Source organism: Motacilla alba, chromosome 5, assembly GCF_015832195.1.
Source record: "Motacilla alba alba isolate MOTALB_02 chromosome 5, Motacilla_alba_V1.0_pri, whole genome shotgun sequence".
NCBI lineage: Eukaryota > Metazoa > Chordata > Aves > Passeriformes > Motacillidae > Motacilla > Motacilla alba.
Window position 1 is genome coordinate 37789031 of NC_052020.1, and position 23454 is coordinate 37812484.

The window sequence follows — 23454 nt, forward strand, 5'->3', positions numbered from 1 at the left end:
TGCCCACGCTGCCCTGAGGTTGAAATGCAGAAGTCAAGGCTCTGTTGTCGGGATGTAGATTTCCTTGTTGTTCTTTTCTTCCTCGCGCTACTGTTCTCTCCTCAGCGGAGATCAGAGAGGCTCGGGGCCGGTGCGGCCAGGAGCGCAGGAGGCCGGGAGTCTGTTCCCGGGCATAGGGATCCGTTGGGATTTAGGGCCGGCCTCGAGGTGTCCCGCTCAGAGGAATGGGTAAGTGGCCGGGAGCCGCAGGAGGGTTCAAGTGCTGTCAAGAGAGGGGGAGCACCCGTGCGCAGTCATCTGCCACCGCCGCGGCTCCCTTATTGACTTTGCTCGTGTTCCTACAAGTTGTAAGAACATGTTGAGGGTCAGGAGCAGGGGAGAGAGCGAGCTAATGACTAGTCGGCTTGTTATTAGTGTTATTAGGCGAGTGCGAGGCAGGATCGCAGCCGAGCGGATGGCTGGAGCCCGTGACACGTTGTATATTATTCCTGACACCGATCGTAGCAGTTAACATTTTAACACGCTTGTTTTACAGCCCAGTGTAATCGTGCTGTTAAGCGAAAGGCGCTAACAGCGCCGGGAACAGTCTTTAAAAAGTTAGTCCCGACTCAGAAGCACCGCGCTGCCCTCGCGTCTCCCAAGATGTAAAAGAATTTCCTCAACTACTTTTCCTTCCTCCCCCTCCCCCACGTCTTAGAAGATGTTTTTCTTTTCTTTTTGTTTTCTTCGCGTTCCTTTTTCCTGTGGCAATAAAGCTGACTTGTCTGTTGGGGCGATCTCATTTTCCGTCTCTGGAATGTGCTTATTTTTGGGAATATGCTTGATGCACAGTCCGGAGAGCTCCGACATTTATTGCCACGGATTCACGGATTATCTTTCTTTCTGTCTTGTCTTTTTTCTTTCTTTCTTTCTTTCTCTCTCTCTTTTTTTTTTTTTTTTAACCTCTCACTTCTCTTCTTCCTCCCTTCCCTTTGCTTCCTTCAGTCTCGGGGGCATCCCGCTATTATAAGGAAGCGTGTGTGGAGTGACCGGGGGGGGGGGGTCCCTGTCTGTGACATCTGTCTGTGATGAGGAGCACCTCAGACGCCCCCTTCTGTGCCGTCCGCCGTGTCCGACGGCTGTGTTTGTGCATTTGCTTGCAGAACCTGCCTTCGGAGAAGTGAACCAGCTCGGGGGGGTGTTTGTCAACGGGAGACCCCTGCCCAATGCCATCAGGCTGCGGATTGTGGAACTGGCGCAACTGGGTATCAGGCCGTGTGACATCAGCCGGCAGCTCCGCGTTTCCCACGGCTGTGTCAGCAAAATCCTGGCTCGCTACAACGAGACCGGCTCCATCCTACCGGGGGCTATCGGCGGCAGCAAGCCTCGGGTCACCACCCCCACGGTGGTAAAACATATCCGGACCTACAAACAAAGGGATCCGGGCATCTTCGCCTGGGAGATCCGGGATCGCCTGCTGGCCGATGGCGTGTGCGACAAGTACAACGTGCCGTCGGTCAGCTCCATCAGCCGCATCCTCCGGAACAAAATCGGGAACCTGTCTCAGCAGAGTCACTACGAGTCTTACAAGCAGCACCAGCCGCCCCCACAGCCTGCTCTGTCCTACAACCACATATACCCCTACCCCAGCCCCATCGCTGCTGCGGGAGCCAAGGTGTCCACCCCTCCCGGGGTGCCGGCGATCCCCAGCACCATGGCCATGCCCAGGACGTGGCCGTCCTCTCACTCGGTGACGGACATCCTGGGGATCCGGTCCATCACAGACCAAGGTGAGAAATGGGGGGAGCCGGGGCCACAAAGGCAGCCAAACAGGGTCGGAGGGGTTCGGTCCCCTGCTCCTGGGTTCTTTCCGAGGGTCGGAAGGTGGTTTCGTTGTTTGATTCGGGAAACCCCTGGCGTTTTCCCCGGCGCTGGCAGGGCACTGAGTTTAGTGGAGGATGCGTCTCGGAACGTGGGCAGACCGAAGGGCCTGGGTAGGCTGCAGGCGGACCGGCAAACAGGACACATCGGCTGTCACCTCAGCCTCTCTGACCCGGGCGGTGGGGATCCTGGCCGGAGGGAACGGTCCGGCGTGCGGCGGCACCAGGGCGCACTCGGTCCCGGTCCCGGTCCCGACCGAGGCTCGCTGCCGCACTCCGTTCACGGGCGCTGCCTTGGCGTTACTGAGAAGTCAATTTTCTGTAGTTTTCGCAATCAGCCCAAATTTGCTTGGGCAGGAAGTTCAAATGTCATCTAATTGCTTTCATTCTGATGGTGTATTTTCCTCCGAAGCGGTGGTCTACGAAAAGCAAAGGCCCAAGATTTGCCTCTTTTATCCCTTTGACATTCTTTCTGTTCCTCCGCCTGGAAACTGCGTCGCGTCTCCCAGCCGCTCGCTAGCAAGGGACATGTTTTCCATGTCGGTCTCTGCCAGTGAACTAACAGTGAAAGCCTTACTCAAAGTGTCACTGAAAAAAACAGTCCAAAATAACCTTGGCCTACAGCGATCTCTGTGTCCCGTTCTTCTCTCAGTATAAGTGGAGAGGTGGGAGCTGTGATCTCTGTTTTCACTGCCTTTTTAACAGCAACAATCCAGTTCTACCAGCATTTCAAATGCAAAATGATCCTTTAGGCATTGCAGAATAATTTTCTTCTTATTTAATCAGAAAGGTGATTTTTTTTTCAAGCAACACATACGTACGCACAAGCATGGTTTTGTTATATGTACAAGTGCAAAAAATGTAAGTTTGTTCTTCTTTGCCCTTCACGATATAAACTTTATCCTACTCCTCACTGGCACAAATGTGCTTGTTTCTGAGTCGTCTTTAACAAATACATGCCGGCAATCTCTGAGGCGATCTAGAGGTAGTGTTGGCAATGAACATTAAAAAGAATGAGAGCATTACAATCACATGAGAAATTTAAGGTTTGGGTTTTTTTTTTTTGTTTTATTTTGTTTTTTTGTTTGTTTGTTTCTTTGGAGTTTTTGTTTTTGTTTTGGTTGTTTGGGTGTTTTTGTTGGTTTTTTTTTTTGTTTTGTTTTTTTTTTTTTTTTTTAAGTGAGTTTCTCCTTTATTAACACCACATTGGCAGGCAGGCCTCTAACGGTGCTGCCGGGTGCCTCGGTCTCTGTCCTGTCTGCCTCAGCCCCCGCAGCGGCACACATCTTTCTGCAGTATGAAATCTCCCCCCTCCCCTTCCTGTCAGAGGGTCGGGGCTGCGGCGTGGCCGATGCCGCAGATGGGGGCTGCTCGCCCTTGATTTATAGGGTAAACTGACCTTGCTGACACGGAAAGGAAGCCCCTATTCATGGGAAAGTGTGAGATCAGCAGAAAAGGGCGCTCGCCGAGGGAGCTCAATTTCTTAAGACAACTTCAGATTTGTGCCTTTGCCCAGCACGGCGAGGGGCCGAGCGGGGTGGTGTCGCAGGAAAGCCCCCTCCCACGGCGGCTCCGATGCAGCCGGGCGCGGGGCTCGGGGCAGGGCTCCCCCTACTCCTCCCCTGGCTCCCCGGTGCGGGAATTTGGCCGTTCGAGGAATTTGTCCGCCAGCAAAACATCCCAGTATGCCCATGGCGCGGCTGATAGGCATGTAAATAATGGGACTGTTACTTCTTTTCCTCCCCGCTTTCTTATCTTCCTCCTTTTATTTCCCTATTTAAAAATGTATATTTATTTATTTACTTTTATTTTTAATTTTCTTTTTCTCCCAAAAATCTTTGGAGCCCAGTTCATCTGCAGGCGTGTCAAACCCCTGTTTGTAACACGGGGTATCGTTTCTCCTCTGACTCACAAACACACACACGGCGTTTGCTGTAAATACCCCTTAGGAGATCCTGGGGGATAAATGCCTGGCGGCAGCTCCGTCCCGCCAGTGTGGGGACGTGCGAGCCAGCCAGCTCTGGGCTGGGTTGCTGATCTCTGTCACAGGTTTCGCGGAGGGAGCTGACTCGCTTCTGCCCACGAATCACCCTCTCAAAGAGCTTCCGGGAGCTTCAGCGAGGTGTGGCGGGCGAGGGACCGGCTTCCCTTAGCTCTGCCCCACAGACTGCCTTCCATGGGGAGAGGGAGCCGTCTCCATCCCGAAGCAAAGCCATCTCCATCTCCGAATCCCAGCGTCTGCCTCTAACTCCCTCTCTCCTGGTCCTTTGTTTTCCAGCAGTGAACGACACTTCGCCTTACCCCAGCCCCAAGGTGGAGGAATGGAGCAGCTTGGGCCGAAACAGCTTCCACCCGCCGAGCCAGCATGCCGTGAACGGGCTGGAGAAGAGCTCCCTTGAGCAGGAGGCCAAGTACAGCCAGGTAAAGAGAGAGGCGGGGGGCGGGCAGTGATGCACAGGGCTCCTGAGCTCGGCCTCGGGCTACCGTCCTCGGTTTGGAGCCGGTGCCGGACTTTCTTCGGTTTTGGTTTGCAAGGACGGGCGGGAAAAAGCCTGGCTCTCTTCGCTCCTCTCTCCGCTTCCTCCCCCCGGCCTGGCGGCCGCGGCGCCCGGCACCCCCATCCCGCCTTGCTGCGGAGGGCTGGCGGGGCGGCAGCGATCGCGCCCCGGGCCCGGGGCTGCCCCCGCCCCGCTCGGGACCCGCCGCCACCGACCCCCGCCCCGGCCGGGCCAGCGGGCACGGCCCGCCGCCGCCTCCGCCCATACAGCCGCGTTTTACTCTGTCCGCGGCGTGCTCTGTAGTCAGGGGAATAATTTGAAAATGAGATGTAATTGCTTCCTACATTAAGCATTTTTAAACGCTTAAGTAGACGGCGAATTTCCTACGTTTTAATTACAACACAATATAACTGTTACTTAATAAATCTCTGTCTAAATCTTTGTACTTGCTAATCATGTCCCGTGCCAGGAGAAAAGCTATAAAAGGCTCAACTGTTACTCGTTGGGAAAGCACAGGTTTTGAAAACATTTTTTCCGTGTGATGGAAACATTTGAAAATGCATCAGAGGTGTCTCAGACGCACTGACTTCTCGGCCACGCATTTGTTGTACTTAGAACCAAGTTGAAGAAAACCCACAATTGCTGTTTAGCATTTTTCCCGTTCGAAGACAGAGGCTTTGGACGTATATTTTGAGTTCTGTGTCTGGTTTTAGATCCATGTAGAGGAGACTTTTGTAGCTCGTGTTTGGTGGTGAGAGCAGCTGAATCAAACTCACATTTAAGATGCAGAGCACAAACTGCGGGAACACTTGCAAAGAGCGGGCAGAGTGGGAAATACTGTAGATTCTGATGGTGAACAGCTACTTCATTACATATATTGCCTTTTAAACAATACACCACCCTCAATGCTGTCCTATTTGTTTTGTTTTTCTATTACCCCATTATTATTATGTTCATTTCATAACACAAATAATGTACACTATTAGTGTACAATAGTGTGGCCATTATTGTATGGTTAAAGATAGAATTAGACTTAGCGTTACTACTCCTTCTACAATTTTCTTTAAAGACTAAAATAAGCATTTACAGTCTTGCTAAAAAATAGTAGATATAGCTTGTCACTGCTCTCTAAGAGAAACTGTACTGCGGCTTCATTGTTTTAGGTTCCAGGCTGGGCCTTCTGCACGCAGTCCTGCTGAAATATTCACAGGATTCTTGTTCATAGGCTATAAACCCTGGCCTCTGATGGATCTCATTTACTTCAACAGATGTGTTGAGAAACAGTGTTTTATAAATTGAGTTATTTTCAATGCTGGTTTGGAAACTATTTTTTACCTTTTTTTTTCTTTTTTACTTTCAATATTTATGATTTCATCTTCATAATACATAACTGTTCTATTGTCAATATCAGTTTTACTTTAAAGTTTTGTTCAACCTGAAAGATCACCTGATAAATGCTATTTAGGCATATGCACTATTTAAAATTTGAGAAAATTGCTATTAATAAAATGGAATTAATTTATCCAAATAAATTGTCCAGAGAGTTTCAAGGGGCAGAAAAGCCATATTCAGAACCATGCTCTCTAAAGGAAGATATAGAGGAGGTTCTTCCCAGCTTCTTCCCTGTAATAATATAGGTAAACAGAATTTGGTTTGGGAAGTTCTAACACGTAGACCAGTCTATTAATATAGTCTTCAGAATTGTTATCCAGAGAATTAATTTGAATGTGCATTAATTGCTTTGTCTGTCACAAGTTCACTATCTTGCTAATTAAGAATATGTTAAAAAAATCATGTAAATAAGAATGGGGAAATGTGATTATTTGCAGTTTTTGCCACATTCCTTTTGCCAAAATATTTATTCCAGACAGTGTGAACCAAGTTCCTGCTGCAAATAGTGCTGACTTACTGTCTTTTCGCTCAAATGTAGTGAGTCTGGAGTGACAGCCTGTGACAGTAGACTTACAAAATTCTCTGACATCATGGGATCCATGGTGTCTTGCAATGTGTATGGCTTTGGGTGTAAAGAGATGAGCAGGCGATATGAGAGAACATTGGTTCGTTTGTGAATCTAGCAGGGGGTATCTGGAGTGGTGGAAAAACGGGGAACTCTCAGATATACTTAATATGCCAGAAGGACTATGGTGAAATAGTCTCTGTCCTTGTACTTTGGGGTAATTGTTATTTCCTTATCTCTTTTGGGCAAAACTTGTTACAAAAACTCTTAAGGGTCTTAAGGAGACAGACATCAGATTTCCCCCAGAGAAGTGATTGTTCTGTGATATTCCAGTCTTATGTCTGTATTATCAAAATCAGAGGTACCTACAAGAGGAGGGAATCAAGTGTGGATGTTTAACTTAGGCTTCTGAATTTCACCACAGCAGCAGAGGGCATGTGCTCTGAAGCACATTAACAATGGATTTTGTGTGAGTGATAGCTAATTCTGCATTTTCCAACAAATATCATCTACGTATTTAAGCATCATCAACATCCAAAGTTTACCTGTCCATAGCTTGCAAAGAGCTCCATAACTACTAGGCAAGTGAAAGACTTGTTCCTCAGCTTTAGTCATGGAAGATAATATTTTGCTTCTCAAGAAATCCCCTGGAAAATCCCTCTGTGTGAGAGTGACCAGAAAAATTGAGACCAAAGAACAAGGTCTTGTGTAGTTTTACAGTAAATTTATTTGATCACTTCTTTTAAATGATATACATTTGTTTTAAGACATGGGAAACTGTAGCCTTTTTGTCGGCAAACCTCTTACTGACATCCCAGACTTGTCAGGCGGCAGCCAAGGCTGACCTCTCCAATTGGTTCCAACGGCTACATTTCAGCCCTTGTCCCACACATCAGTGGGAATTCATCCACAAAAAAGGCAGGAAGACTTCACATTTTTGCCTTGACAATATACAGTCACACAAGTTCAACATGAAACTGAACCTCTGGATGTAGAAAATTTTTCATTTTATGTATAATGGATTTCCTGGGGCTTTTGTTTGCAATGCTGTTCACATTTGGGTTTCATGAGTTGAAAACTCAGCTTGGCAGACTGTGATTTTGTACAAAACATTCCACAGGAAACCAAAAGATGCCTTGTCAAGTTTCTATTCAGGTTTAATTACCTGATGTCCCAGGCTGTCATTTATACGTAAGCAATTGCATCATTTTCCTGGTGTACCACAGTCACAGATTTGTCATATGGCTTTCAAACAGGGTGACTGTGAATCAGAGAAACTGAAAAAGAAAATAGATTTTTCCAAGAGTTTGATAGTTTTGTGTCATACATATTTCATACAGAGCTCAGTTATATTGCATTATTTACATAGGGAGGCACATTCAGTGTGGCGTTCAGGTGCTTCTACACATAATTATGCTATTGTTACAAAGGATGAATATTCTGAGTATTTTCTTTTGCTTTGCACAGCTTATACTGACTACTGCATTAAGAAAAAATAGCTGAAATGACTGCAATATGAACACTGTAACCTGATTGAAACCTCATTGAAATCAAAATGCTTAATAAACATATACTGTATTTAAAATGCAGATCTCAGACATCTCATGCTTGTGACTTGCTGGACTAACATCATGGATGTTCAAAGTGAAAAAAAGTTGTGATCTGTAATTACACATGTATGACAATGGAGAAGACCTGACATATGTCTGTGTGATTTGCTGAGAGGCAAATAGCTTGGAAATAATTTCTTTTCAGAAGGACTTTCTGTGTGCGTTGCAGGAAGCAGATGTGCATATAGCCAAAGGGAGCTGATGCTCATTAATGGGAAAAAGCTTGTAACTGGGGGCTCTAAGAGCAAGCTCCCTCCTGGAAATGGTGCGCTCTTTGGAGGCCTCATCCCAAACCTACTGAGCTGCAGAAAACATTCCTCCTAATTCACAGGGGTTTGTGAACATAGTTTGAGTGAAGTCTTCCTCTGACACGCTGGCCAAACCCCTAAGCAGCAACTACCTCAGGTCTGTCTCAGCTGAACTTCCTCAGCTGTTGGGGGCTTGAGTTTTCGGTGTTGCTGGGATATCACTCCCTGTCCCTCGGCTGCATTCTGAGCATGGGCCGTGAGCTCTGTGTGCTGCAAGCACATCAAGGGAAGGCTCCATTTTAGGGCAAGTGATTGCAAATGTAGGTGCAACTCTGGACAATTACTTGCTCAGAAAATGTAGGTAATGTAAACATTTAGTTCCTGATCTTTAATTTATAGATGAACAATGAACAAAATCTATTTGGTGGCCATGCATCTGTAACAGTATCTGCAGTGCTTAGAAGCCACAACACAGGGTAACAACTTTAACATTAAAATGAAGCCTTAAATATTATGGAAAATTACATGGTCCTCCTACACACATGATTTACTGAAAAAATAATTAGCAGATTATTTATTTGGCATCTTATAACAAAGGACCCAGGCAGTTGGATTCCTGCTATGGGTCTGTGTAAAATCCATCAATGACAAAGGTCTGGACCTACTGCTCTTCAGTCACACCCAGGCAGCAGGGGGGTGAAGCTGTGAAGGAGAGGTGTTTATTTGCTTTCTTGCCACAGTACCCAGCAGCATTGTTAGCAGAGTCTGGTGCAGGGGTGCAGACCTTGGCTTGGAGACTGTCTGGTTCTGTGTCACTCTCACTAAGATCTCCAGACCAGGCCTGCTATCAAATCATTGCCACTAAGACAGCTTGCTCAAGGTCTAGGCATCCTTGTCATTGCATGTTGTGGGTGAGGGGCATGAGCTGATCCCACTACATGCACCCGATTCCTCCCCAGGTGATCTGGATGGCACCCAATTCGAACCCCATTTGTGAGACCTGCCTCTTACTGGCCACCTGCTTCCACGGCCAAAACACAGTGCCCTGTCCACCAACCCACATGGCTTCAGGGCACTCCACCCGGATGAAACTAATAAAGAAAGTCAGAGAGGTGAGTGAATGGTATGATGACACTCAAACTGCACTCTAAGCACCTTCTTCTCAAAGGACCCCAACCCACCAGGAGGTCTGCCATGACAAATATGATCAGGGACCATAAAATGGGAGTGATGGGAGATACCTATCACAGCCAGGGAGCAGAGTGCCAGGAGCAGGGCTATTAGATGTGATTTGACCTGTTCAGTCTTGGTTCTTGCAGTAGATTGGCAAATATATAAAGACTGTATAGTGTGTTTGAATTTGTCTGTTGTGGCCATTTATCACCTTTTTGGAAGCTAGTCGTAACAACTGTAGGCATTTAACAATTGTGGGCTCACCCTCCTTTGTGTACCAGCTTCCCAGTAACTGCCTGTGCAGCATCAGAGATTTGCTAGATGTAGGAGACTGCTGTTTTGGCTGTCCCTAAAGAGAACAAGGTGAAGGCTTTACCAGTTTGACCCCATATTTGCCTAGCTTCTAGACATCAAGAATCCGTTTGAAGTGTCTGTGTCCATAAGTCTCCTCCCCCAGGTTCATTTAAATAACAGCATATTGAAATTACAATATATTGCTAAGTATATAATATTAAGAAGGCATTTTTCATAGAACCTTTCAGTATTACATTATGGTGTTAACCAACAGTATGGTCTAACCAACAGACAGAAAAGAACAAATGTTTATTTCTTCCAGTGTATTTGCTTGTTTAGAGTCCATGTGTGCCCTGCCCAATTCCAGATTTTGCCAAAAGACCAAGGGAGAATTATTGGGCAAATCTGTTCTAAAACTATGGGAATCTGTTGTTAATTGTAACTCAAAGGAGTTTGCTTATATGACACGATTTTTTTCCCCTGCGCTTTCCTATTGTCCTCATAAACCCAGTATATCTGCCTAAGGAGGACTTAAGTTGTGTTTTTGTCATCAGAAGCAGGCTTTGTGCTTAAAGCAACCAGAATTTGTTTTCACCCCACTTTGAAATAGTCTGGTTGTGAAGTTTGTTAAATAGTAGAACATACCTCAAGATCCAGCATCTTCACTGGAAAGGCAGTGACTTTGATTTACATCATCCTTCTCAACCTGGTGTATGAAAGGGAAGCAACCATTCAATGACAGTGCAGACCTTGAACTGTAATCTACTTTGGAGATGTTTAGGTGGACATATTAGTGTGTGCTTGGTGGCCGTGGCAGATCTCACTTCACTGTGAAAGCTGTCTAAAGCAATTGCACTTCTGAAGAAGCACTGGAAGCTCTTGCTCCCTGCTTTTCCCTCAGAATGTGCTTAGGTTTTACAGCAACTTCTGTCTGCCTTTTATCCACCATGCCTTTTTCTCCTCCCTCTCTTTTCCTCTGTTGTTTTTGTAGTAGATTACTCAGTGTCAGAGAATGAGTGGTGGTTTTTTTCCTTTTTTCCTTCACCCCATCTTCCCCCCCCGCCTTTTTTTTTTTTCCTTTTCTTTTGTTTCTGCTGTAGTTTGCTTTAGAAAAGACATAAAATGCCCCTGGCTCCTTCAGGAAAGGATTGGTGATGGTGTGTAAATTCAAGTTACTATTACTATTTCCAAAACTGGGATTTTATTTCCCTGAAGAGGCTGAGATTTAAAACTGGATAAGAAAATATAATTTAGAGTGATCTTGATGCATGTCCCAACTATAGTTAAAACACTCAGTTGATATTATCTGGTTTCTGTGTTATTCACTGCAGCTGGAGATGGCTATAGGTAAAGGAAACAACTTTAAGTTAATAAGAAAGCACATTAAACATGGGGAATGGGATCTGCTCATTATGAAAGGTCTGAACTTTATTTTAGAAGGAAGTAGTGTGATTTCCTTATGCAGTACATTGTTGTGCATTGAATTTAATAATGGGAGAAATAGCTGCAAAGAAAATGGCATCTTTTAAAGAGATAATGTAAAGGATTGGGTAGCTAACCATGTTTGAAATCTCAGAGCACTTCAGCATATGAATAGGTCTGTTTTAATTGTGACTTCAACTAGAATACCAGCATTACTTTGCTCAACTTGCAGTGAAGAGAAATAGTGTAATTCTGCATTCTTGAAAGGTGTCTTTTCCAAATCACAGTCTTCTGGAAATCAATTCAGTTCAGCTGACAGCACAGCAGCTATGTAAGCCCCTTGCCCATGTGTTATTTTTAAAAGCTTCTCAATTCCAATGTATTATCACTGTTCACTCTTTCTTGAAAACAAAGGCAAATATTTTATTTTATAATGTTATACCAAATTAATATCTTACATACAAAATATTGCCTCTTCTAAGTTTTTTTTTGTATATCAAAAATATTTAATGTCACTGTCCTAATTTTTCAGAGTCTCATTTTCTGCTGATTGCAGTGAAATTAATATAAAATTAAATCAGGAATATGTTCAATAAAATAAGTTAATCCATCTAAGAATATGGATATTTAGTCTAATATGAAAATATTTTTGTAAGAATGTTTTCCAGCACTATAAAAAGCAAACCATGATTTGCAGGATTAACTCTGGCTAGGTTATTCAGATACACCTTAGCAATTTTATCTCATTTTTTCTTAAAAATATTTTAGATAAAAAACATTATCATAAACTGGGGAAATTTACTCAGGGTTCACTTTTGCAACCCTTCTTTAGGTAATTGTGACTTACCTGTGTAGGCACATTAATTTCAGTGGAACACTGATCTGAATTGATTTGTGGTATCATCATTTTTCCTGTTGATCCTGTAGCACTGAATTGTAGCTTCAGAATTTAGCTCTAATTTAGTAATTACAATTTCTACAAAAATATTGCTTAGTTTATAAATTTTAAAACCTAAAAAACCTCAATTTTTATTACTTAGATAATTTAGTAATGCCATTTTCCTAAATGATACTTCTATTTCACGTCTGCTGCTGCTATTTTATTTGGAAAATTTGTTTGCTCTTCCCTAGGGATCCCATATGTTGGCTTGATTTATAAACCATATTTAACCTCCAATTATAAAGGGAGATTTAGCATGTTTGCTTCCTTGATGTTTGCAGTTTGTGTTTGATTGCTCCTCATCTTTTTGTCATAATCGTTTTAACTGATTATGTGCATGTCCCTAAAAATGAGATATCCTCTGGATTTTTATGCTGATTTGCTCTTCTGATTGAAGGACTAGATGTTTTGCTTCCTGCTATGCTTTTCCTTGCTGTGGAAAGAACAACTGCTGCAATAGCTTCTTCATGATTGTGTTTTCAGGCCATTTGGAAAAGATTCATCATTTCCAGAAAATAAATGAAGGTTTTCATTTTGAAAACCAGCAGCGAAAGGCTGTCTGTGTGTGCGGGGCTGCGGCAGCATCCCTGCAGAGAAAGCTGCTGCCAGCACTCCACCAGTCCCTGCTGCCAGTGCCTGCTCCCAGCAGCTGCTCCCTGGTACCTCTGCTGGTTGCTTTCAGTCGCTCTCGGGGAAGGGCTATGCTGCTGGATCAAGGCAATGTGCTGAGCTGGCTGATCCAAGGACAGGAAGGATTCATTCCATCCGAGTCAGTGCTGGAATTGCGAGATGCAAATGAAAACAGCAACCTTATTCACCAGAGGTGTGTCCCTTAAGCCGTGACACAGATGACTGTGCAGGGGATTTTAGGCTGAGTCACTGTCCCGGCTCATTCAGGCTGCTGAATTAGGTAACTTGAACTTGAAGGCTATGCTGTTTCTCCAGAAATATTTTTTTAATAGTAATTTTCTACAGTAATTTTAATAGTAATTTTTAGTGGTAATTTTCTACAAAGCCTGCATTCTTAGTCCATGCAATACATGAACTATTTAATTAAATATTGTAGCAATTATATTACAATGGCCAAGTAATTTAAATAATTGTAAATAATAGTGATAGCAATCTTAATAATAATAAAAAAATAATAATTTACATTCTTTGGACACTGGCTTTAGAGTTATACTATAAAATTGAGGTGGCATCCACCTGGGGCATCAAATCTGCTCCTGTTTGTATTTACATAAAAGTGAAATGAGATCCTTTACATTACTGCCATTAATGACAGCTAATATTAATACCCGTCTGTGATTTTGAATGTTACAATTCTGGGTCATTTTCTGAAACATTTAGAAGCAACATGGAAAGAGAACATGGGAGATGAACTAATTTTGATACTGAGAGAACACATATCTAGCAAGCAAAAGTCAGAGAAGAAAAAGGAGGGAAGGGAATGAAAATAAATAATATCAATTCGCTACAATATATAATTAGAATTTATACAGTGAGAATCAAAATGAAATTTCATTTGCATGTTTCTCTGGTTCTTCTGTGATCAAGGCAGAAGAAATCAAGATCAGGTAGTTTGTCTGATATGGATTGACTGTGAAGTTTGTCCAGAAAGCTTTTACCCTTGTGTCTTCTTACCATGAAGGAGAGAGGATGCTGAAGCCCTGCAACACATTATACAAACATCACCTTCAAAACAGGTATCAAGGTGTATGTGGTCGTTACCTCTGGTTGTGAAAGAATTGTTCTGGCTTTTAGGAGTCCAAGCAACTAATGGAAATTACTTATTCCAAAGACATTCCCACATTAGCTTGGTTCTAGACTTGCTTTTAATCCACCCGCTCCCTTCTGTGTTGCAAATCACAAACAGACTGAAAACAATGACAAAAAAAGTTGTCTCTAGTTAGTACTGTATCTAAAGTGACCAAAACTAAAGATTCCATCTGTTAAAACTACTCAACCAACTCCTTTACTGGTGAAGACGTGCAGTCTGCTTGTTTCAGCTGTACCATTTTGTGTGACCTAAAGCAAGGTTTGATGTCCACCCTGGTTTTGATTTCTCACCTCAGTATTCCTTTTACTGTCACTGGCAGGTATCAGCAGCAACTTGGAAAAAGGCACCAGACCCAACTTGTGATCCTGACCCAATTACTCTTGTTTTGCTGGTAGCTTTGCAAGAACAGGTTTAAATGAATTTGTGAGCTGGTGGGAGGTCATGTTTCTAGGTTTCAAATGCAGCTCTAAAGTTTGGAAATACTTATTCCATCAGTTGTCTGAAAACATTGATAGAAGCAGCAATTGAGAGCAAAAGGTCCTCTCTGATATTTGTAGAAGTCAGAAAGTAGGCACTTTCAAATGGGAACCCTTATCTCTTACACAGAAGAGGTTCTTGTTCAGCTACAACTGTTTGTTTGTTTGCTTAAAAAAATTAGATTTCCCTTGAAAAATGATGGTTCAAATTAAGAAAAAAAATATTTATAAAACTTAAAAGCCAGGTTCAAGAACCTCTGCACTTAAAACAAATTCTTAGGGTTTTAAAAATCCATAAACACCTTGGGGTTCTTGCACTCCTAATTAAGAATGTTTAGATTTTGCTGTTCATTTCCTCTGATTGAAATACTGCAGGATGAATTATTCATCCAGCATATACAGGGTCATGGAACTTAATCCCCTCCATTTATTTTAAGTGAATGTCATGTTTGTAAAAAGTGCCAGATTGACAGACAAGATTCGATGAATCTGATAACCTACACTTTGTATCTAAGGCTGTTTGGAAATAAAAATGCTTGTGTCAAGACCATTAGGTCAAGTCTTTCACAGATGAAAGTCAGAGATGAAAATTTGGGTGTTGGGGTGGTTTTTTGTTTTTGTTTTTGTTTTGAGTAGCATACTTCAAAATCACGTAGAGTGAGATTTTCTCTATCCCCTCATCTTTTAATTCAGGTCAGACGAGGCCTCTGACTGCTTTGTGGGTACGGCTCAAACCTCCCCTGAGGCAGAATTGCACTCTGTGCTGGGCCAGTTCCTACCCATCCCAGTGCTGCCTGCTTGGCTGAGGGCATCTGTGGCATCCACAGAATCATGGTTTTCAGTGGTAAAGCTTTGTAGCAGTGTAACAAAAATAAGAATGATTCACCAGTTCAGTGAGGTGGCGATGACAGACAGCATTGGTGGCCTCTGACAGGTTGCAGCTGGTGGTCCCTACACAACTGTCTCCACATTCTGTCCTCAGCAGTCAGGGCAAGATCTTTCTGACATTCAGAATAGACTATAAAAACAATAGTTTTCACAACATTATTTTGCATAAGAGTGTGTGTGTTTGTGTGTGTGTGTGTGTGTGTAAAAGGGTTGTTCTGGCTGCTATGAATCTTTACATGTATTCTTTTAAATTAAGCTTTTACAAAAACTAGTGAATCTTTAGTCAATTTCCACCTGTTTTATCAACAACAACCCAAGTGACACCTACAGTATGATTCAATAGGAAACCTGGGCTTCTTCATGAATTATAGTTTGACGACTTTGTGCCATAAGGCCACAGAACATATGTGTGATTGGATCAAATATTTTATTATCAACAAGCCTGTTGATAAAGTATTTATCAATAATGTTTGCATTAATGTGAGGTGTTCAGAAGCTCAGATTTGCCTCAGATCATGCAAGGTTATCTGCTTATAACACTGGTGGACAAGCAAGACAACATTCCTTGTTGCCACATGGCCTGGCACAGATCCACTCTGTCCCTACTAACACACCTTCCCAAAGCACAGCTAAGGGTTCACAGAACATGAGCGCTCATTATGAGGAATCCTACCTAAAATGGGGCTTCAAGGCACAGCCTTGAGCTCACTGCTTGGTACCAGTCTCCTTGGGAGTGGGAAAGCCTGAGGAACAGGGTGGATTCACAGAGTCAAAAGAAATCTCTTTTGAAATCTAGAAGCTGAAGGTTTGTGCTGTCTCAATGGCTATGAGACTTCAGGGACTTGTCCCATATATTTTCTCCTTCCAGCACCCACTCCTTCAGGGTTTCTGTGCTCCTCTGTGCAGAATATGTTTGGGTTATGGCTCTTGATATCTCAGTGTTACAACCTGGCTTCAATGGCTCTACTGTGCCTGTGCAAAGCTTTTTGTTGGTGCTTTTTACAAAAAACAGAGGTGCTCATTCTTGTTTCATGTTTGCACATTGGAAAAGCAGCTTTTTAGGGCCACACTTTTTATTTCCAGTAAATTCAATGACATAATTTTCCATGTGATTCAAGAATTTTACTGATTTGCAGTGCAATTATTGCAGGTTTGTATTAATTAGTATTGTTGCAAACACTGATATTAAAAGCAGAGGCTAAAGTGTAATTCTGAGTCACAGCAGGGGGCACGTAATACCAGTTACTGGTCAGATCACATATTTGGATTTTCAAAAGAATAGGGCAAGTTCAGCTTCAACAAAGTATTTCATTATTTTGAATGACAATTATGTTGCTGCTGTAGCTGTATGTTTTGTACTAATTAATATTCCTATTGGAAACTTGTGGCCAGGGTCCCATTGCTGTCTCCTGGGGCTTTAGATTGCTGTACAGGTTTATATTGATGGAGTCCAGCAGAATTACTGCTCTGTTTCCCAAATGACAATGAGAGGATAGCCTAGACAGTGGAACTGTGAGCTACATGGGTAGGAAACTCATGGGCCTGAAAATAGGCCAGTGCCCTTTTTGAAGGTAAATACTGGAACTCAGGCAGGTGCAATCCAAGCAGAAATTGAACAAGTGAAATATTAACACCATGTGAAGTTATAGCAGAAACAAAACTCTGTTTCATTTTTTAGCTTTGCCCTATTCAGGTTGTGTCCAGTTGTACCATGTGATGATGCTACAGGATTTGATGAATCAATACTCTTCTTTCATACCCAGAGAGGAAACATTTTTGAGAAAAAAATGCCCCCCCAAATCCTAAAATAAACACTACACAAATTGAAACTTAAGCAAGATAAATGATCTTGGTTTGTACCTGTTGTGCTGAAGAAACATTTATGGGTGTGAAATAAACCACCAAACACTTTTTAGTTGAATAAGGAGTCATTAATTGTGAAATCATCGCATAGCTGACTGAAGGACTCTCCCTTCTCTATTTAAATAGAAACCCTTCTCTCCAGCCTACAGAAGGACCTAGGAAAATAGCTTGCAGGAAAGGACCCAGCCCTGCAATTGTTTTGTGCACAGAAGCCCTATTGAAACCAGGAGAAGCTATGAGCAAAGAACATTTGCAAGTTTTTTATCCCAAGTATCTATAAAACAAATTTTTAAAAGTCACCATCAATAACACTACTACTAAAGTTCTGACTCATGGTCTGAATAAACAGTTACCAAAGAGTTTAAGATGTTCCACCTCCCCCAGCTGCTGTTACCTCTTCACTCTGGGGAGTGTTGCTTTCAGATCTGTGCCCACACCTGCCCATGGCAGCTCGGGATGAGCCCACCCTCCTTCAGGGCCAGGAGAGGTGAGGCACAGGGATGGGTCTGTCTCCTGCCACTGGGATGGCTGTGGTCACTGCACACCCAGCTTAAACTGCCCCAGCACTCCCCAGCAGGGCTTGCAATAGTGACCAACACTCTGTGTGAAATTTGGGAAAGGTAGGTAAATGTTGCAGTTCATCTACTCCAACCTGTGGAAATCCAACTGAGCATCAAGGTGCTCAGTGAGAGAGAAGGGAGAGACTCATTACAGATTCTTCCAGTAGCTCTCAAGTGTAATGATTAGATGTAACCACGGGCTTTGAGGAGTCCATGAACAGTAGCCTGCAGGAAGGTAGGCAGGTGTACAGGGGCCTTAGCAGCTCCTGCCCTGCTCTTGTGTGTTTCCTCATCATCTGCTGGTGGTCCCTGTCTGGGACAGGTTGCTGGGATAGGCGTGAAGCACTGATCACAGTGGGGGAACTGGTCTTAAAAGCAAAGCAGAAGAAAACCATGAAATTCAGAGGAATGGTCATGGGTTTCTCTCTTGGTGTCCCCACTGGTCCTAGTATTGGTACAAAGCCTCAGCAGCATCTTGAGGGCAGCTTATTTTATGCCAGTTCCAATGTGTCTTACTCTCTTAGAAATTATTTTCCTTTCCCTCTCCTTTCAGGCACCCAATGGCCTCCCAGCCGTCAGCAGTTTCGTGTCTGCACCAGCCATGCCTCCCTACGCCACGCCGGCCCAAGTGTCCCCTTACATGACGTACAGCGCCACTCCATCCAGCTACATGGCGAGCCACGGCTGGCAGCACACCGGGGGCACCCCACTGTCCCCTCACAGCTGCGACATCCCCGCCTCACTGGCCTTCAAGGGCATGCAGACTGCCAGGGAGGGCAGCCACTCTGTCACGGCCTCCGCTCTCTGATGCAGGAGCTGTCCAGGAGCGCCGTGAGCTCGCCGTCTCCTCGGCCCCTGAGCCCAACTCACGGACTGCTCTCTTCATGCTGGCCACACCTGGCATTTCTCCTCTTGACTTGTCTCCCCTAAGGCTTTTGGGATTAAAGAGCTGAAGGCAACATCAGAAACTGAGACAAGTGTGGTGTTGCGCTCTTAAAGACTTTGTGTCCCTCAAAGGGCTCGTGGAGCCTTGTTCCATTCTCTCCTGGTCAAACCACACATATTTATTCTTAATCATCACAAACTTTCTAAATGTGCAATTGTTACTAAGATTTGTGCAAAAATCAATAAAGAAAAATCACCACAGAAAATTCTGCTATGCCTTGAATCAGCAAAGGTGGCTGAATGGGAAGTGTTTGCCAAATGCCTAGAAAACAACCCTTTAATTGATGAGATAATACAATCCACTGTTATTATGAGGTCCTTTATTGTTGTTTTATTGGGTTTTGGTAATCGAATATAGAATGAAGGCAATAGGTGTCTTTCAGATTCTTCTGGCATGTTGCCATCGTCAGGCAGTAGTAAGATCTTTGTGACTTTATCCATTTGTAAATAGAGGCTTTTGACAGCATTTGTTTTCACCTTCCAGTACATTACTTACATTTTTCTTTTTCTTTCTTTTTTTTTTTTTTTTTTTAAGTTAAGAAGATTTCTAGTTATTTTCTATGTCTTTGCATGGTGGGGTGATAGGCAATGAGGTTTAGGTAAGGGTTTTTGGTCATGTTTTTGTGCCTACAGTGGAAGCTTCATCAACTTATGAGATAGTTATCTCTTTGGCAGAAGAGTCAAAGGCAGAAATCCAGCTAAGTAACTCCAGTTATACCCAGCCTCCCAGATTCATGAAACATCACATTCACATGAAGTATGCAAACAGAAATATGGGTGGAAAATACCTGAATAAAACAGAAAACTGTCGAGGAAAATGCTGTTAGTGTGCAACCTGTGCAGAGATGCTTAAAAAGCCCTATCAGTCAAAAACTCCACTGACAAACAGAATTGTACCATCATTCTCAGCTCACTTGTGTCCAGATTATGTTGTAATTTTTAAAGAGGACCTTGTCTTTAATTTCTGCTTTAATGAATGTAAAGTATGGCTCTTGGTAAAGTTTACATTATTGTTCTGAAGCATTTTTTCCCCTTATAGGTATACTGGTGGTGGTGCTACAAACAGAGATATTATTTAATATTAGCAAATATCCTTTCTACATTTCTGTATGCAGTGGCAAGTACTCCATGCCAGTTATTTTGCTTTAAACTTTAATCCCAAGAGAGCTTAAATTCTCATTTTTGAAAATTTACCTGTTTTCCTTGGGCAATAATAAAGTTCTGACTATTATTATGCTTTTCCCATGCTGTAGGTATGTTCAGAATATGAATGTGGAAAAAAAAAAGCCTGGTGTGACATTTCATATCCATCATAGACTATTAATATATTGTGTATTTTAAAAAGTGTTTTGCAATAACTTAAATTACTGTAGACATAGTTAAAGCAAAGGCGAAAATACTATTCTTCATATATTGTTCTACCTGCATCCCATATTAAACACTAATTCAGCGAGAAAGTAAAATACATTTCCCTCTTAAAATATAGTTATCTTTTTGTGGGTTTCCAGCATTCATCATCAAGGCAGCTGTGGGTAAATTTTCATAACAATCTAAGTAATCAGTATTTTAATGTACAGTATGTTCCACTGAAATATGGATGGACTTCTCTGGCTGCCGCCACCTTTGCTTCTTGCACTAAAAAATTGTTAACAGAAATGCATTTCTGTAAAGAACACAGATATTGTATTTTGGCCCCAAGGAAACAAAGATCTGGTCTTGCATGTGATTAATGTTCTTCCACCTCAAAGGTATCCAACAGCTGTTCAGCTTTAATGAGATGCTGAAACCCTCGTTATTCAGTAGAACACTTTTTCAAGAATGTTTCTTTGAAACCGCTGAAGTGCACACGAGTGCATTTCCACTTTGCCACACTGTTAGTGACATGATGGATGCTATTCTGCCTATACGCTTCTATAGCTGAAATAAGATGAGCCTTAACACCATGAAAAAGAAATAATTTAATTTAATACTAGAAAAGCTCTTAGCTAAAGACAAAATGGGGAAAAAGATAAGAAAAAGATCATTAGTAGATAAGTGATTAAGTTGGCAAGAATATTTTATCTTTCAGCTTAGTCATTCTACTGAATTACAGAATTACTGAGTGAGTCTACCTATTGTTTTCCATAGAACTCAAACAAGGGGCACCAAAGGGAAAAGAAAACAAAAAACTAAGGAGAGAAACTTTTCAAAGCACAGCTTTTTTGAGCTTCAAGACTTTGCAAGCCTGTAACAAAGTGTGCCTGTGTTAAAAGTTTTCCAAATTTTCTTGAGTAACATGAGGCAATTTCTGGAATAAAAGTTGTCTTTCCTGACATTCCAATGAGGAATTAGTGTGTTTTGGGCGACAGAGAGACAGATCGTTAGCTTGTATCAGTTATTTTCATTATCCTCAGCTAAATCAGGATAATTTATAAAACAAGGACAGGACATGATGTTAATTATTCTTCCCATGGGATATACTACCATAAACCATTTTTGTTTTGTGTTTGTTTAGGTACAGCTCTCCACGCATCTGTCTGCTGTACATGATTCCTTACCCCTGAATGGGAAGTCAGTGGGGCTGCATGCAGAAAGTGTATCTCAGAGTGAGCAAAAGTGTCTGACCTTGGCTCTTGGTGAACTGCTTGTCATAGATTTTTTTTAGTTTGAATTTTCACAATTTTTTTTTTTTTTAATGTAAACCTACTATGTAGAATACTCCTTTGCCCAAGGACTATTTCACTGCTTATACTCACGGGTAAACTGAAAACTGCAACCTGTTCACTTATCACACAACTCTAAACCATTTTACATAAAATTAAAAAGTGAATTGCTTCCTAAAAAATAATAAAGAAGGGTTAATTGCTGCTGTCAAGTAGCCGGGTATAAATCTGGAGTGAACCCACTGAGGTGAATGAATACTTTTGGGAAATATTCTGTATATGTGGGTGCAGAATTAATTTTTTAATCTGAAAAGTCTACACTTCATTCCCAGAGTGTTAAATGTTTCCAAAGAAATCAGTGAAGCCTAATAATACTCCCTTCAACTCAACTGTGTTTGCATGGTCCCAGTTCAGAAGATCTTTGATGTAAAACTGAATTTCAGCCCACATTACACAAGGAGCAAAGGGGCATTGGGCTGGCACATTCATAGGTTTGTTTTCCTATACCATGCTGTTTTCTGTTTTTGAATGTTTCTCCTTTTATCCAAGATCAGGCTGAGCTATTAACTGAAAAAAAATCATATTGGAAAGGATGTAAAACCAAAGGCTATATATGTATATACAGTATGTTTAAAGCATTTTATTTTTATATTTTGAATGCTCTAAATTAATAAAAGAAAAATTATAAAGCATTGTGCTTTAGTTTTTGAAATTATCTTAGTAGTGTCTTCTCTTTGGCCAAGTACTGATAATAAAATGCAACAACGAGGAACACTTGCATTAAAACTATAAATTTTAACAGAGCTAATTTTATTGATTTTTAGCTATGAAATAGCATAGGTATGAAAAGCCACTGTTGCCAAATTCAGACAAAAGAGAGGCTTTTTGAGCATGTTAATACAGGCACCCTTGAAAGCGCTGAAAACACATTTCTATTTTTAGCTTTTTGTTGCTTTTCCAATGCATTAAATACACTTGTGAGATGAGACTTCACATGTGAACTGCCATTTTCAAATAACAATGCAGAAAGGTACTTCTTTAGGATTGCCAAAGAAAAGGTTTGTACCTCCTTCAGAGGAAGAACATTATTGTTAACACAATAATGTAGTATGGGGTGAGACTGAAACTTTGCAAGATATATGCTTATTTGACAACAAACCAAGTTAGATAATGAAGACATGTTTATATTTTATATCTATATATATTTAAAATATTTTATATTTTTTAAAAGAATAATGCATGATTTTAAATTACTTAAGGAGTTTTTATAGAAAAAATGTAGAATGACACAACAGCATGAACCGAAACTATGTCTTGAGTCAGCATAGCAGAATTTACTGTATTTCACAGAGTTGGAATAGCTAGTAAGAAGGCAAGTACATCCCTGGAATATTTAGATTTACAGTGACTGGGAAAAGCAAAAATTTTAGCACCAGAGCAATGTTTTTATCTACAGACAGGTGCATTTCTTTGAGGTGTATGGCTAGCTATGTACAACTGCACATGGGCTACCTTGTTTCACCATTCCATGGTGAAAATGAAGGCTAAAGGGGCAGTCAGGGTGCACTGAGCATTTTTATCACAGGACAGCTCTTTTGGGATAGTATATCAAAGCGGATTAAAAATTTGCAGTAAAATCTCATATGCCTAGAATGACTTCTTTCTGTTAATTTATTTACTCATTTCTTCTATGAATCCCATGTTGGTTTGCTCTGTTATGCAACCTGATGCATACTAATTACCTTCAGTATCTTCTTTGATCTGAATGAGATTTATATAATATATATGGCTAAGAACAAGTAGGCTATTCAGAAGTATTCATGTTTTTAAGGTTGTGGCTACTTGTGCTGTCCTTTTCTATCCCAACTCCAAAGAACTTGAAAAGCTCTTACATGAATGCTGCAATCATACTGGGCTGAATTGAAACTGGACCCAAGACTGACTGAAGAGTTGCAGAGTATGGATCATTTTCTTATTGTGGAGTCAATGGAGCTGTCAGTTTACATTAGCTTAGTATCTGCCCCCCCCAGGATTATTCATTTTTTTCCTTTAAAATACCCTCATAGTTTTTATCTTGCCATTTCAGCTGAAACTTTTTAAAAAGTGTGTGATTACATAGGATGATTCTTTGTCGAGAAATTTCAGTTTGTCCTCTAAAAACTCAGTCACAAGTCTGCTTTATATTTTCTCTTGGTCCAGCAAAACAATTACAAATGTCAAGTGCTATTTAATTATGCACTTACAGAAAAGCATGTGCTTAAATGTTTTCTTGGATCAGGACCTAGAGACCATATTTGCT

The 23454-nt window shown here is 41.9% G+C and overlaps 1 protein-coding gene across 1 annotated transcript; it reads left to right on the forward strand.

Annotated features, from left to right (window-relative positions):
• The first annotated feature begins 60 nt into the window (after positions 1 to 60).
• PAX9 (paired box 9) lies at positions 61 to 23369 on the forward strand. Its single transcript, XM_038139815.1, has 4 exons — positions 61 to 228; positions 1143 to 1769; positions 4138 to 4280; positions 18122 to 23369. The coding sequence occupies exons 1-4, from the start codon at positions 225 to 227 to the stop codon at positions 18374 to 18376; spliced, it is 1029 nt and encodes a 342-aa protein (XP_037995743.1). The 5' UTR covers positions 61 to 224; the 3' UTR covers positions 18377 to 23369.
• Positions 23370 to 23454: the final 85 nt, after the last annotated feature.

Coding starts and splice junctions, on each gene's coding strand:
- PAX9 (XM_038139815.1), top strand. Junction 1,770..4,137: donor CCGGTCCATCACAGACCAAG/GTGAGAAATGGG, acceptor TTTGTTTTCCAG/CAGTGAACGACACTTCGCCT. Junction 4,281..18,121: donor AGGAGGCCAAGTACAGCCAG/GTAAAGAGAGAG, acceptor CTCTCCTTTCAG/GCACCCAATGGCCTCCCAGC.